Raw genomic sequence first — 15,728 nt, 5'->3', positions numbered from 1 at the left:
AAGTTCTGTGGCAAGGATTAAAGACATGCATTGGATAGTTAACTCATTCCTAGTAGAAAAGATATATTAAAATATTACGAATTCTCTGTGCTTGATCAGAAAACAAATATTTATAACTTTTCATCCATGACAAGTCCTTTAGTTCAATTCTTCAGGTATTCCATCCTATTTTAGCTTCTGTATAACAATACTGCAAAGCTGTAATTACATCCTCTATAATCAGCCCATTCCCAGTGTAATTAAGGAATGCCACAAATTTAAAACTATGACCTCAATACTGAGGGAAAAAATGTGTGGAAGAGACAGTTTATATTGCAGGTAAAATGTCCTCCTGCTTTGTTGACAAACTTAAAACGTAAAGAAAAAAAATAACATGTTATCATAGAGTCATCATTCAAGAGGGACTCATTATGTTCCTGATAAGAGTTTTTCCTCCATCATTTCTAACATGTCACTCATCAAGCTCTTTTGTATCAAATCCCATGCTCTTCCTAAGTGTTATGAAAACTCTAAACCCCTTTAGGTGCCTGTCAATTACTCTCATTCAACTACCATCCACTGTGGGGATAGAGATATATGTGAACTGATTCCTGACACAATGTCAGGCTAGTGTAAACCAAATTTAAACTGGCAAACAGGTCCATCAGTAAAGTGCCTAACTTCTAAGCAATGTGAATAGATTTTATCTTAACTAAGAATCAGGAAGCTGATCACCAAACATTAATGTATCACATAATGGTTCAAGCCAACCATTTGATAAATATAATAACCACATTAATAAAATGGATCAACAGCAACAATTATCAAATGTTTATTATGTGCCAGCACTGTGAGAATCTTAGACAAATTATCTCATTTAATTTTCACAGATGGCCCCTGAGATAATACAATTATTGCCTCCATTTTTCATAGAAGAAACTGAAGCCCTGGGGATGTTAAATAACTGCCCAGGTTAATTAGTTGGTAAGAGTAGGGCCAGTCTGGAAGCTTCCTCCAACTGAATCTCAAGCTTGTGTCCGTTTTTACAGCCTTCAGGCTACAATGTCTACTGATTATATGTTACACAAGCAATTTAAACCAAATATTCTTGCCCTCCTGGTGAACTGCAACTGTTACCAATCAATGAGGGGTGGGAGGAAAGCAGGTAGAGAAAACAAAAGAAGCAAGACATCTGTTTAATCAAGATTCTCCTCCCCCATCAAATTCAGGAACTCCTTTCCATATATGGTATGAGTCGATACTGTCTTACTAAATTACATAAATGTTTACTCACAGCTGACAAGTTACTAAAGCACCAGTTACAAAATAGAATGCGCTCTTGTATTTTTCAGATTAAAAAGGTTAATTGACCAAGAAACGGAGTCCCAGAAGAAGAAGGAGCAAGAAAAAGAGAAGAGGGTCACTGCCCTGAAAGAGGAGCTGACCAAACTGAAGTCTTTTGCTTTGATGGTGGTGGACGAACAACAAAGGCTGACGGCACAGCTTGCCCTTCAAAGACAGAAAATCCAAGACCTAACCACGAGTGCAAAGGAAACACATGCTAAACTAGCCCTTGCTGAAGCCAGAGTTCAGGAAGAAGAGCAGAAGGCAACCAGACTAGAGAACGATCTGCAAACGCAGACCACAAAGTTTCACCAGAACCAAGAAACAATTATGGCGAAGCTCACCAATGAGGACAGCCAAAATCGCCAGCTTCGACAAAAGCTGGCAGCACTCAGCCGGCAAATTGATGAGTTAGAAGAGACAAACAGGTCTTTACGAAAAGCAGAAGAGGAGCTGCAAGATATAAAAGAAAAAATTAACAAGGGAGAATATGGAAACTCCAGCATCATGGCTGAGGTGGAGGAGCTCAGGAAACGTGTGCTAGAAATGGAAGGGAAGGATGAAGAGCTCATAAAAATGGAGGAGCAGTGCAGAGATCTCAATAAGAGGCTGGAAAAGGAAACATCACTGAGTAAAGACTTTAAACTCGAGGTTGAAAAACTCAGTAAAAGAATTATGGCTCTGGAAAAATTAGAAGATGCTTTCAACAAAAGCAAACAAGAATGTTACTCTCTGAAATGTAATTTAGAAAAAGAAAGGATGACCACAAAGCAGTTATCTCAGGAACTGGAGAGTTTAAAGGTAAGGATCAAAGAGCTAGAAGCCATTGAAAGTCGGCTGGAGAAGACAGAATTCACCCTAAAAGAGGATTTAACTAAACTGAAAACATTAACTGTGATGCTGGTAGATGAACGGAAAACAATGAGTGAAAAATTAAAGCAAACTGAAGATAAGTTACAAGCTGCTGCTTCTCAGCTTCAAGTGGAGCAAAATAAAGTGACAACGGTTACTGAGAAGTTAATTGAAGAAACTAAAAGGGCACTGAAGTCCAAAACTGATGTGGAAGAAAAAATGTACAGTGTAACGAAAGAGAGAGATGATCTAAAAAACAAACTGAAAGCAGAAGAAGAGAAAGGAAATGATCTCCTGTCCAAAGTTAACATGTTGAAAAACAGGCTTCAATCATTGGAAGCAATTGAGAAAGATTTCCTAAAAAACAAATTAAATCAAGATTCTGGTAAGTCCACAACAGCATTACACCAAGAGAACAATAGGATTAAAGAGCTCTCTCAAGAAGTGGAAAGACTGAAACTGAAGTTAAAGGATATGAAAGCCATTGAGGATGACCTCATGAAAACTGAAGATGAGTATGAGACTCTAGAACGAAGGTATGCTAATGAACGAGACAAAGCTCAATTTTTATCTGAAGAGCTGGAACATGTTAAAATGGAACTTGCCAAATACAAGTTAGCAGAAAAGACAGAGTCCAGCCATGAACAATGGCTTTTCAAAAGGCTTCAGGAAGAAGAAGCTAAATCAGGTCACCTCTCAAGAGAAGTGGATGCGCTGAAAGAGAAAATTCATGAATACATGGCAACTGAGGACCTGATATGTCACCTCCAGGGAGATCATTCAGTTCTGCAAAAGAAACTCAGTCAACAAGAAAACAGGAACAGAGATTTAGGAAGAGAGATTGAAAACCTCACTAAAGAGTTAGAGCGGTACCGTCATTTCAGTAAGAGCCTCCGGCCCAGTCTCAATGGAAGAAGAATCTCTGACCCTCAAGTATTTTCCAAAGAAGTTCAAACAGAAGCAGTGGACAGTGAGCCACCTGATTACAAGAGTCTCATTCCTCTGGAACGAGCAGTCATCAACGGTCAGTTATATGAGGAGAGCGAGGACCAGAATGAGGACCCTCATGATGAGGAGTCTGTGCTGTCCTTCAAATGCAACTCATCTACTCCCTGTCCTGTTAACAGGAAGCTATGGATTCCTTGGATGAAGTCCAAGGAGGGCCATCCTCAGAATGGAAAAATACAAACTAAACCCAGTGGCAACTTCGTGCAACCTGGAGATCTAGTCCTAAGCCACACACCTGGGCAGCCACTTCATATAAAGGTTACTCCAGACCATGTCCAAAACACAGCCACTCTTGAAATCACAAGTCCGACCACAGAGAGTCCTCACTCTTACACAAGCACTGCAGTGATACCAAACTGTGGCACCCCAAAGCAAAGGATAACCATCCTCCAAAATGCTTCCATAACTCCAGTGAAATCAAAAACCTCTGCTGAAGGCCTTATGAATTTCGAGCAAGGCATGTCCCCAATTACCATGGCAACCTTTGCCAGGGCACAGACCCCAGAGTCTTGTGGTTCCATAACTCCAGAAAGGACAATGTCACCTATTCAGGTTTTGGCTGTTACTGGTTCAGCTAGCTCCCCTGAGCAGGGACGCTCTCCAGAGCCGATAGAAATCAGTGCCAAGCACGCGATTTTCAGAGTCTCCCCTGATCGGCAGTCATCATGGCAGTTTCAGCGTTCAAACAGTAACAGTTCAAGTGTGATAACTACTGAGGATAATAAAATCCACATTCACTTAGGAAGTCCTTACATGCAAGCCGTAGCTAGCCCCGTGAGACCTGCCAGCCCTTCAGCATCACTGCAGGATAACCGAACTCAAAGCTTAACTAATGGGGCACTAAACAAAACAACCAATAAAGTCACCAGCAGTATTACTATCACACCAACAGCCACACCTCTTCCTCGACAATCACAAATTACAGTAAGTAATATATATAACTGACCACCCTCCCTTATTTGGTTTATACTGATATTATTGCAAGGAACTCAGTCCTTTTTAATTATCCCTCCACATCCCTCAAAAGACTGACTGAACTTGTACTTTGGGAAGGTTTATGCATGAACTATCCAAGAGTATCTGAAACTAACTGAGTGTTGCCTGCATAGTCATATCAAGCGTGCACTTACTGTATATTTTTTCATTTACATACCTGTATGGAAAATATTTAGTCTGCACTTGTATAAATACATCTTTATGTATTTCATTTTTCCATAACTCACATTAATTTGACTGCAACTTGTCTTGGTGAAATACTTTAACATTATAAAGCAGTAAATAATTTGTTATTTTTACCATTGCTTGCTGAATTTTCTTTTGGTCATTTTGTGTTCTTTTTTTTGCATGTATAATAGAATTTTATTTCCTGTTCATAATGTCTATTAATTCTTCCTTAGAAACAAACAGGACCTACTTCCCGTATTATACAGTCAACTTCTAATCACATATTAGAGGAGGAGGAGGAAGTAGTTGAAATAAATGAAATTTTATGGCTCTTTGATTTCAAAGTGAACTATAAGATCTCTCAGGAGCAAACTTCATGCTTGAGATGTATCTCAATATCCCTGGTGCCCAGCACAGTGCTTAGCACGTGTTAGGAATTTAGTTACTTAATAAATGTTTACTGATAATCACTGAATAAAATAATATTAAATAATTTGCTTTTGTGAGCACATATGAGCTGATGGTGAAAGTAAAAAGCTTTGAAATGTGATAGTAAGCCAGAAAAAGCACATTTGGAAATACAAGTTACCTTCACAATCAAGAGTTGACTGTATTTCTACCATAGATGAAAATCCCCTTAAAACATTTATGTCTACATCCAAACCTGGAATCAGCCACTAAGACATATGCTCTTAAACACTGCTTCAAAGCAAAAATGTCTTTCTTGTTCCTTTTTCCTATTAGGTTCCCAAAATAGTTTGAATTACTTAAGGTAGGTGCTTCCTACCTTGCTTGTTTGTTAGTGGGCTATATTCAGAAGCTTAAACTTAACTGTGTGTGTTCTGTTTTTTTTTAACCTCCCAACAAGCAAATAAAAACCAAAGATAATTACAATGTAAGTTATAGAAAAGGCATATTTAAAAAAAATACAGTATGTTAGTTGAGGGAAGTTTCTCCTGTGATTATTGTTACGCCATTTTCAAGATAGGTGAGAAAAACTCAGTAATCCTTAAAAAAAAAAAAAAGCATCCTAGGAATTCTGATACTCTGCTAATGGGACTCAGCATAATCTGTACTTCTGTAGCAGAGAACAACAGCTTTCAGAGGAACATTTTAAATTACAAATCTGGTCCCCAAGCCACATTCAAAAAAGATGATTTCAGACAAAGTAGCTCATTGTCATTTTCCCTTTTCCAACCTCATAACTGTTAATTTAGTGTGGTCAATTTTATTGCCAGTTATTGATTTTAAACACAATTCATTTAGACACCCAGGCAAACTGTGAAGATCTTTAGAAGTAAAAGGAATCTTTCACAATTATCCTCCTTTCCCTGCAAAATCAATTTCATGATAGCAAAGCAAGGATTTGTTGACAGAAACACTTCCATGGTGATGAACTGCAACACCAATGCTGTGGGCTTGCATCATCATTAAATAAATCTGGATGAAAGCTGAGGCTAGTGATGAATGAGAAAGCTTCTGTTTAAACACATTTATCTTGGGAATTGGCAGTGACCCAACTGTATTACAAAATACATGATGGTCTAAATGTTTTCCAAAACTGTTTTTATTTTTAAGTCACCTTGGGTTAGAACTTTAGAAGAAACTACATACATCATTTTACATCTTTCAAAGTAGACATTGATAACATTGCTGCATGAGATGTCTTTCTAGATAATAAGAGAGTACATATAATGTTTTGGTGGGTAGCGATCAACTAATCATGAAATAATAAACAGAAACCAGAAAGAATTAAAGGACAAAGTCTTCCCAGCACTTCCCAACTTTTGTCACATAATGACACAAACAGAAAACACACTGGATACAATGGATAGAGAGGCAGAGATGATCAGGGACTCCTGTCATCCCCAGGTTCCTCCTGGCTGCCCCAAGTACTAAGGGAAAGATCCATTTTTGGCACACCTGTAACTAATAGAGTTTGAGAGGCTCTGGGCTATTCATTAGTCAAACTGTTTTGTAAGGATTCAATTTCTTTTGTGAGCCAGAGCAATTTTATACAATAAAGTTAATACTACAAGTCCTGTGCTCCATGATTATGATGCACAAATTCTCATTTCATCATCTGCTCCAGATATTAACTATAAATAGTCTTCCCAAGTAATTAACATTATTGGAAATTTACTGGACTTTCAAGGAACTGAACCTCTTTTAGAGGTTCCTCTACTAGGACTACTTCAGTGTAATGACTCATATCCACATCAAAATTTAGGAACACTGTCATATTAATAACATATATAGATTACTAAAAGTGCTACTAATTAAAGTTTATGGTAAAGAGAGCATCATCTCTGAAAAAAAGTATCTTCCCTCTTCCATAAAATCACACAAAGAATGACACATCCTAGATTTTTGGCCTTTAATTTCAAAAATAATTTTTTATAACTGCGTGTGTGCGCGCGCGTGTGCATGTGTGTTTGGGAGGTTACAGAATTTTCTTTTTCATTCACATAAAATCACAGAAGAACCTTGAAAACTAGGAAGGAGAGAGGAAGTGACACTGGAAAATCTTCATATGAGATATGTGAAAGTGGAGGGTTGTATTCTTGAAGAAAAGAAGGCCTTTGAGAGGCTCACAGAAGACAAGACTGTTTCTATAAACATCTGAAAAAATACCTTCCTTTCATTTCATTTCATCTGAAGTCCCAGCTTCAGAACCAAGATTCATTTTACTCAGTCCCCCTATCCCTTTAACTTTTTGAGCTGCAGCATTCTATCACAGATTTGAATGATTTTACCACATTCTTCTTCCCTTTTAAGAGCATTTGCAAAGCTTTCCCAAGGATGCCACTGCTCTCTGGGTCACCCCTTCCAGAAGGACAATGTGCATTACTATAGTTGGATCTTTACACACAAAGGAAAGTCTCTATAAGATGATGACAGGATTATATAAACTCCACCTAGAAGGTTTCTACAACTACATTTCACAATGCCAAGACATTAGGCATGGGGTCTTCATGACACCCAAAGTATAAATTAGGTTGCACTGTGAGATGGCCATAAAAGGGGTATTTAATTTAAAATTCTTAGACTTGTAGCCTAAGCATTCTGTGATCTTTATTGACTAAAATATAACTCCACACAAAAACATATTTTTAATAGCTTTTTTGATTCCGATTCTTTACAAAGTGAGTCTCCTTTGAAACTTGTTAGACAAAGGCAGGAAAAGAGCTTTAATAACACTACAGTTTCCCTACATTTTGGTTTCTGTTGTTGTTTCCTCCTCCAAAATAATCATTTTACTTTGCAATCCTAAGAGAAAAGATAATCAGGCAATAATGCATGCCCGAAACGTTAGGATCAATGTTTCTCAAAGTAAAATCCAAAACACATGTATGAGAATCCCCTGATGCCCCACCCAGAGCTATCAAGTCACAATCTCTGAGGGTAGGGCCCCAGAAGCTGCATTTTTTAACAAGTTCCTCTGCTGATTAGTACGTACCTAAAGAAGGAATTCCATTGTTTTAGAAATTTCTATACTGATAAACACTAGCAAATACGTTCTGACTCTAGCCTTGCTCTAGCAGAATGAATTACACCTGTCTCAGGAAGTGTGACTATTCCACCCTCTAGTGGCTAGCATGACAAACAGAAGGCTTAGTCTCCAGGGTTTTTTTTTATTCAAGAGAAAAGCTCAATAAAAACTACCATTTTATAGGTGGGAAGGTTCCCAGTTTTATAACTGTAGCAAAGCATAGATGCCTGAATCTTTAACTGAGCAGTAGCAGGCTGTCTGACACCTACAAGCTCTGTTTCTCCCTCAGATCCCAGGCCCTCAACATAACCCTACAGCATTTCTTGGGAATGGTCCAGAACACACATTAAAGAGAGCAGTTTGGATGAGCCAAAACAAAGGACTCCATTCACCTTGGGCCACAGTGAAGCAAATGCAAGAACAAGGAAGATAAGCAGTTCAATAAAATCCCCAAACCTTAAACCCCCTTAAAATTCATTTTCATTTAGATTAAACTCTTTTCCTTTCCAACAGATGGATTCTTCCACTGTGCAGTCAAATATGTCAGAGCAGGCAGCCCCCAAAGGCAATGCTGTAGGGTAAGGAATCCTTACGGAGTCCAGCAAGTTAACTGGCCAACACACTCCTAAGTACTTTATAATTTGATAATGAATTAACACTGTTCATATGGCAACACATACAAATCTGTCAATATTCTATCAGGACACCAGGTTTTACAACACTTAGAATGGTGCCATAAAAATGTAATCTGGGCTAACCTTTAGCACTGCAGTCAGCAATCCTAGAGATAATCCTCTTGTGGCCTCATTTTAAAATTTCACTTATTTTTTCACAAAATTATTGGTCAAGAGAAATAAAAGTTATCTAATTATTTGATATAATTTTTTGAAACCCTGAAATTAGTTTTCTTATTTTAGTGAGTTCCTTTTTCCTGCATAGCCAAATGGTTCTGTATGATATTTTTGGAAGGTTACCTAAAAGAGACCCTTTTTTTTTTTTTTTTGCCTATTAGTTTAGTTTTGCTTTTTTAAAGGTTAGTCATCTTTGGATAATCAACAATAGGCCCTACAGACCTACAAAGGCTGTCTCACTCTCTGCCATTCTTTAGGTCCCTGGAAGGGTGGAGTGGGTTTACTAACTGACATAGCACTCCTGTCTCCGTGACATGCACAGTGTCTCAGCATGCAGTGTCTTCTCTTCAAAGCACATGGACACAACTGATCAATTCACTGATCATGACAAACTGAATTGGGCAGCTATTAAGGAGACAAAAGATTCACTGTCCTTCAAGAGCTTCTGTCTGGTATGTAGAGATGAGAATCTTGAATCTGACTAAATATAAGCCTCAAAACAAATTAAAAACTCTGCACTGAAGAGTTTCATTGCATAAGGCTTGTTTCCACTAACTTGACAGATCAGCCCAGAGCACGTGCATATTTGAACATTTATATTTGTATTAATACCTTGTACCTTTGTCTCTTTCAAAGATACCATACTATAAACCGGTATTTTCAGATGAGCTTTCCATTTCTCACGTGCCTTTGGGAGAAATAAAGAGAAATCTAGACAACCAACCAACTTTGCCTTAATGGGGGAAAAATGGGTTTCACCAGGATTCCCAAGAACTTAAGAAATAACCCTTTACTGTTTAGACCTTTCAAAGAGTCCTCTCTGAGGAGTTTCAATCCCATTTGTATTAGCTTATAACCACCACAGGCACACATGTCTTCTATTAGGTTACAAGCTCTATTCATTCCTTGACAAATCACCTACAAGAATGAACCCACAAATATTTATGAAGCACCTAATATTACTCATTGTTGTGCAGGACAGCTATGCAGGTGTTAAGATTTAGAATCTAAGGCGGGAGTTGAGGACTACCTTAAAAGGTAATTAAGAGCACAGCACAGAAAAGGAATTCTATAGATAGCAAAGCACTTATAGGAGTTTGGAGGAGGAGCAGATTACTCTGGGCAGGGTTCAGGGGTCAGGTTTCAGAAACAGATAAGATTTGACTGGAGGAGGGGTGGTGGGCTGGGAGAGGAGGAAAACTTGGGATAGAGAGAAGACAAAAGGCTTTCCAGGAGGTGTTCAGCGCAGAGGTGTGGAGGCAGGCAGGAGAGCAGAAAACCAGCATTCAGGGAACAGTGAGCAATGCAGTGTGGCTTATGTTGAGATGGCTGGGGCAGGGGAAAGGTGCAAAGGGCACGTACTGTCAGACCACGAAGGGCCTTTAATACCGTGCTAGGGGGCACTCTGTCCTCAAAGGTTTCTGGGCAGTGAGGTAAGAAAAAACTAATCCTTTATACACTGTTATTTTATTTCATAATAACCCTATAAAGTGGGTATCATCACAATTTTAAATATTAAAAAAAATTAAATTGAGAGGTAAAGAAAATTGTTCCAGGTGGCTCTGTTTGTATGACGAAAAAGAGACATGAACATAGGTCTAATTCCATTGTCCCATGTAAACATACTGAGAAGCTACCTCAGTGCAAGGGGGGGGAGCAAAATAAATTGCACCTAATGCTCTCCACTGCCCAGGGACACAGACAGGGCGCCTAACATTACCTGCCTGCGCTCTGCCTCAGAAGCCTGCCGCTTTGGCCAGAACACTCGGAACACCCCTACGTATGCCTCCTCCCCATTGCTCTACCTGGACAGAATTCTCTTCTCTCATCAAGTGATCTACACTGAAAGGTCTGGCTCAAGCCTTACTTCTTCCGAAGCCTACCATGATCACCACAGACGAGAGTGGCAATCTGCCTCCCCTTTCAACTCCTCCCGTCTCCAGGCCACTGTTAGGTTAACAAGAGATAATGAATGTGAAAGGCCAAGCCCCACACAAATAAGCAGGCATGGGGAAGATTCACCTGGGGATGGTGCAGTGGATAAGAGACGGGAGAAAGCAAGACCAAGGAGAGGTACAAGTCCTCATTGTCAGGGAGCACTAAAGCTGCAGTCCAAGTCCACTCTATCCTAAAGCAGGAGTCTATAAGCAAAGGCACAAATTCTAGGCATGAAGAATGAGTTTGGACAGGCTATCAACATGTGAAGAACAGAGGTACCTGATCGGCCTCAGAGATGGCTGGAGTGAAAAGCATCAGAAGTAAGTGAAAATGATCCATAGAAACAGCATCACAAGCATGCACATCAAAGCTTATAAGTAGGTGGCCACCTTGACAGTCCTGACAGTGACCAAAAACCTCCAGAAAAGGCAATTTAGGAATCAAGGTCTAGCTATCAAAAAGACAAGCACCACCAGCTTAGCCCAGAGGTGGTGGAACTTCTTTCTGCCTTTGCAGAACCCTAGAAAATCTTCCTGGGATGGTATACCCTAATTCAGGGTTTCCATTTCTCAAGCAACATCATGACTTATAAGGAAAGACTTATGGTCCCAAAATCACTAAAAAAAAAAAAAAGCATTGTGTATTTTTTGAGCTCAGAGGGAGAAGTGTTAGGGTTCATCCTTGTCAGTCTCTAAATTCTGCTTCCAATTCAGGATTAAATGACGGTAAACCAAGGGAGCATCACAAATAAAATTGCCATTTTAGAGGAAAATCTTCAAATTGGTCTCCAATTATCTCTCATAACAATTAAGCGTGTATAAAAACCGTCTTCAATGCGGCCACTCAAAGCAATTCCTCAAGAACAAATTACTATCCTTTACCATTAGTGAGCTGGCTGTTTTTTTCCCTTCTCTTTAAAAAAAAAGAGCTATTCGTTTTCTGTTCTTTGCCTTTTAATTGTGTTCTTGCCTGAATTCACTGATATCAGTCAGTTTTGAGGCCTCAGAAATGTATCATTTTATAGAAAGAGGAGTTAACTAAAAACTGCAGAAGGTCCCCAAAGAGTCCATAACATAAGAAACATTTAAACACCTGACAGTCCCTTCAGGGCAGCAGGGATTACTCTAAGAAGGATAATATCTCTCATAGTGACAGACATAAGCAACACAATTTTCTTATATAAAACTTTTTATTCTGATTATAACAATAGTACGTATTTATTACAAAAATTTCGGAAAATATAAATGCTGCCAGAGCCGCTGATTTTAGCTTCTAAGAAGGGTAATAAGAGGATTAGGGAGAACAATGGACAACTACTATTTTTTTAGGTCATCCTATCAACTATGGCCCTATTCCAGGCATTCTCAGACTACCAATGAGGAAGGAAATGTGCTATACGGGGACCATCCTGTAATTACTGATCGCCCCTGTGCTAAGGAGTGGCAGATCCCCCTACAGAGTGTGAGTTTATGTAATCTGTCTGTTCAGCCCAGACACAATGGCCCAGGGGACAGCCTGGTCACTGCAGGAGAGGGGCAGGATTTCTCTCCCCCCAGCTAGCCAATCAGTGCCTGGAAAATGGTTCAATCACTGTGCATTGTTCAAGTACTGGAAAGAAATGCCTCCTCAGAGGGCTGCTCTCAGAACTAGTTACACTCTTATCAGTTATTAAGATAGGCAGCCTTGTAGAGGGAATGTGGGCACAGGATAGGGCCCAACAAAACTCACCTCTCAGGCTCTGGGAAAAGGATATAGAAGTACCCATGGTGGGAGAAGAAAAAAGGGGTAGATGAGGAGGAATTACATTTTCTCCCTGGGCTGTCTCAGCTACTTGAATGGTATCAACAATTTTTCTATGATGATTCTCAAAGCAACAACTCCAAGTTTTCAGTGCCTACCAAACAGTTCCACATGGAAGGTCCAACTACACTTCACACTTGGCATGTGCCCCCACCCCAGTGCACTGTCACTCTTAGATTGCTCTTTGGATTGCTTTGTCTCACTTCTGGTGATGGTCCAGCACCTTCTCTGTCACCCAGGGTCAAAATCTGGGTCCCATTCTCCACTTCTCTGCTCATCCCCCAGATCCAGTCAGCCACTCTGCCCCGGTATTTCTTCCTCTGCCCTCCCCCTTTTATTTGTGCTAGTACTCCCCAAATCCACACCTCAGTACCGATGCTACTGTAAAATAGTAGCACCTCTAATCCCTCACCTCTAATCCAACCTTCACTTGTATTGCTGGTGATCCTTCTACAACACAGTCCTGATCATGGCAATTCTTCAGTCCCTCCCCTCAAAGCAGCACTTACTTAGCACTTACATTACCGAGTGCCCCAAATCCAAACCTTCTATCAGACCTCCACCTCCCACCTCATCTCCTTTTGAAACCCTGGACATAATCTGTACCCTCACCAGGACACAGTACTGACCATCCTCTCACACACTAGTAGGGCTTCTAACCCTATACCTTTACTCATGCTGTTCCTAGGGCAGTAATGCTCTTCTCTCTTTGTCCCTTGTATTGAAATCTTACTCCTACCTCAAGTGCCAATTCCTCTAGAAAACTCTTTATTTTTCTCAATCTTCCTCTGTTTCCAAAGCACTTCTGTTTGTACTTGTATTACAGCACTTCATTTTGCCTCTTTATAATCGTTTGTTACCCCTCCTATACTATAATCTCTTGAAAACAAGAATCAGCTGTCATTTAGTTTTGAAACTCTTATATCAATGTTTCTCAAAATGCAGTCACCGATCACATTTATCAGAATTACCAAGGACTCCACAGATTTCTACACACCCACACCTATGAAATCCAGTTCAGGGAATCTGCATCTTAACAAGCTGCCTGGGTCATTCTTGGGCTTATAAAGTTTAAGAACTACTGTCCTACCTTATCCAGGACTTAAATACTGCTGGTAATAGGTGCTCAACAAAGGTGCGCAGGTCTAACAACACACCTGGTGGCCACAGTTGGCTCGCATTTGTTCTTTTCATAGAATCACTGAATGTCAAGATCAAAGGGCTTTATAGTTGGTATAACTGCCTCATTTTTTGAATAATTAAAAGATAGAAAAAGACAGGAAAGACTAGAAAAAAATATGTTTTCAAGTGAACTCTAAAAAAGAAAGACAATGAATAGACTAAGTAGGATAAGGCGGGAAAAGGATGTGAAGGTTCTTTTCTGGGCCCGAGGTGGTTAGAAACACAGCCCAGTAATTGACATTGCTTGGTCAGCTGCCGCAACTGCTATGCTTAGCAACATGTCTCCAATAATTAATTGGAGAGATGGGAGAACAAGGGATAAAGCAAAAAAACAAGAAAGGTAAAATAAACAAGAAGATAAGTTATGATTATGATCAAGAAATAGGCACCTTAAGAACAGATACAAGGAAAAAGACAAAGATAATAATGTTGACATTAGTAACAACTAACACAGACCTGACACTTCAGATGTGCCAGGGACTTTCCTACACAATATCTCTACCCACTAAGGAACCTGCAAGTAGGCAGTCTAATCCCCAAATAAGGGTTACAGATGAGGAAACTAAGGTCTGGACAGGCTAACTGGCTTGCTCAAGGACACACAGCTGGGTGGTGCCAGAACCAGAATGGAGACCCACCCAGGTCTATCTGGCTCCATAGCCAGTGCTCTAGCCACTAATCCAAAGCTGTTGTAAAATATAAGCCGGCGAATGATTTTTAAAAATTACATGGGTGCAAATGAGGGAATGAGAAAGAGGGGAGTGGGTACCAAAACAGAAGAAGAAAAAAAGCTGAGGTGAAAAACCTGACAGATGAATAAAAAGAAAGGGAATAAACAAAACAGTTCAAGGTTAACATATTTTAACATTCTATTTCTACATGTGATGCTATGTGTCTGGGCACCAAATGGAAGCAACTAGGTTAGGAAGGATTTTTGAAAACTGTATTTCAATGCTTATTCTTGGATTGCCCTCACTGCCCATGGTGTTATTACTACAGAGAGATTGGGAGGTGACTAGGTACAACCACAAACCATGTTACATTATAAAATAAAGGCATCAATTTCCTCTCGCCTTCACCTCAGAAACGGGACAACTCTTAAATATAAATCATAGCACTGTAGCTCTATTTAAAACCAAATGTTCTCTCACAAGAGGTTAGTGGGAATGAGCTAATGAAACTACAGAGCTTCCTTTTGAAGGACCCCCTGCCATATAAAACTGTAAAATCTTTAGTGATAAAGTTTTATTGTATAATGAGGATGTTCTGAGAAGATCAAGAGAAAAAAGCCAAAGCAGCATATGAAACTGTAGGCTATCTGCCAGATTCATAACCTGTTGTTTCCTTTAAAAAAATAAATAAATAAATAAATTAGCAGTGATTTACCAAACAATACAAAAGACAAAAGAAGACAATAATATTTCAAAGATTTTTTTTCTCAATTTAGCATTTCCTCCTTTTCATCACCATATCCATCATCATTACTTACGTACTTTCCCATTAAACAGAGAAAAACAAAAATACAAAGCACTGCTATTCTGATAACACACGGCCTTGACCAAGCATTACACAGCTGGGTCCCTAAGGGAGTCAGGCAGCCCTGAATCCGCCCCCTCCCTGCACCACCCCGATGACCACAAATGAAAATGACCCACCGTCTTTGGGAGCCTTGAGCCTTTCCACCCCTAGAGCTAAAGGTGTAATGAGAGGCCCTGCAGTCCCTGGAGTCAGGAACATTCCTGAGGGAACACAGCTTTCTTGCACAGTATGTTGCCAATACATCTCCAAAAAGTTCAAAGCACTTACAAAATTAATTTCATTTAGAGAAAAGGAAACATCCTGACTCCAACTGTATAACTAGGATCTGACAGCTTCCTCATAAGTGCTGATTTTGTTCTGATGTTTGCCCTCCATGATAATGCGAAGGAGCACAAGGATCAAGTAGAAATCGGGTTCTAGAATTAAGATTTTGAATAAAACATTTTCACCCCTCTATAATGCTTTTGGTCACTAAGGCTCACTGACATCTAATGACTTGCCATAACCACAGAGTCTCATAGATAGCTCTGCTTCTTTTAAGAACCTATAGACCAAACAAGCCAACATTTAAAGAATTT

General features: G+C 39.5%; 2 protein-coding genes across 3 annotated transcripts in view; one reads left to right on the top strand and one right to left on the bottom strand.

Annotated features, from left to right (window-relative positions):
• The window catches only part of CMSS1 (cms1 ribosomal small subunit homolog), a 391,308-nt gene that overhangs the window by 361,370 nt on the left and 14,210 nt on the right, over nt 1–15,728 (bottom strand). The window lies entirely within an intron of this gene.
• FILIP1L (filamin A interacting protein 1 like) overlaps nt 1–15,728 on the top strand; it is a 45,826-nt gene that overhangs the window by 26,736 nt on the left and 3,362 nt on the right. Inside the window, exon 2 of the mRNA XM_061193017.1 lies at nt 1,332–4,107. Coding sequence (XP_061049000.1) covers nt 1,447–4,107 — 2,661 coding nt within the window. The 5' untranslated portion in view covers nt 1,332–1,446. The remainder of the gene's footprint in view (nt 1–1,331; nt 4,108–15,728) is intronic.

The sequence above is a fragment of the Eubalaena glacialis genome, chromosome 6 (assembly GCF_028564815.1).
Source record: "Eubalaena glacialis isolate mEubGla1 chromosome 6, mEubGla1.1.hap2.+ XY, whole genome shotgun sequence".
In the NCBI taxonomy this organism is placed as follows: Eukaryota; Metazoa; Chordata; class Mammalia; order Artiodactyla; family Balaenidae; genus Eubalaena; species Eubalaena glacialis.
This window is presented reverse-complemented; position numbering and strand designations above follow the sequence as displayed.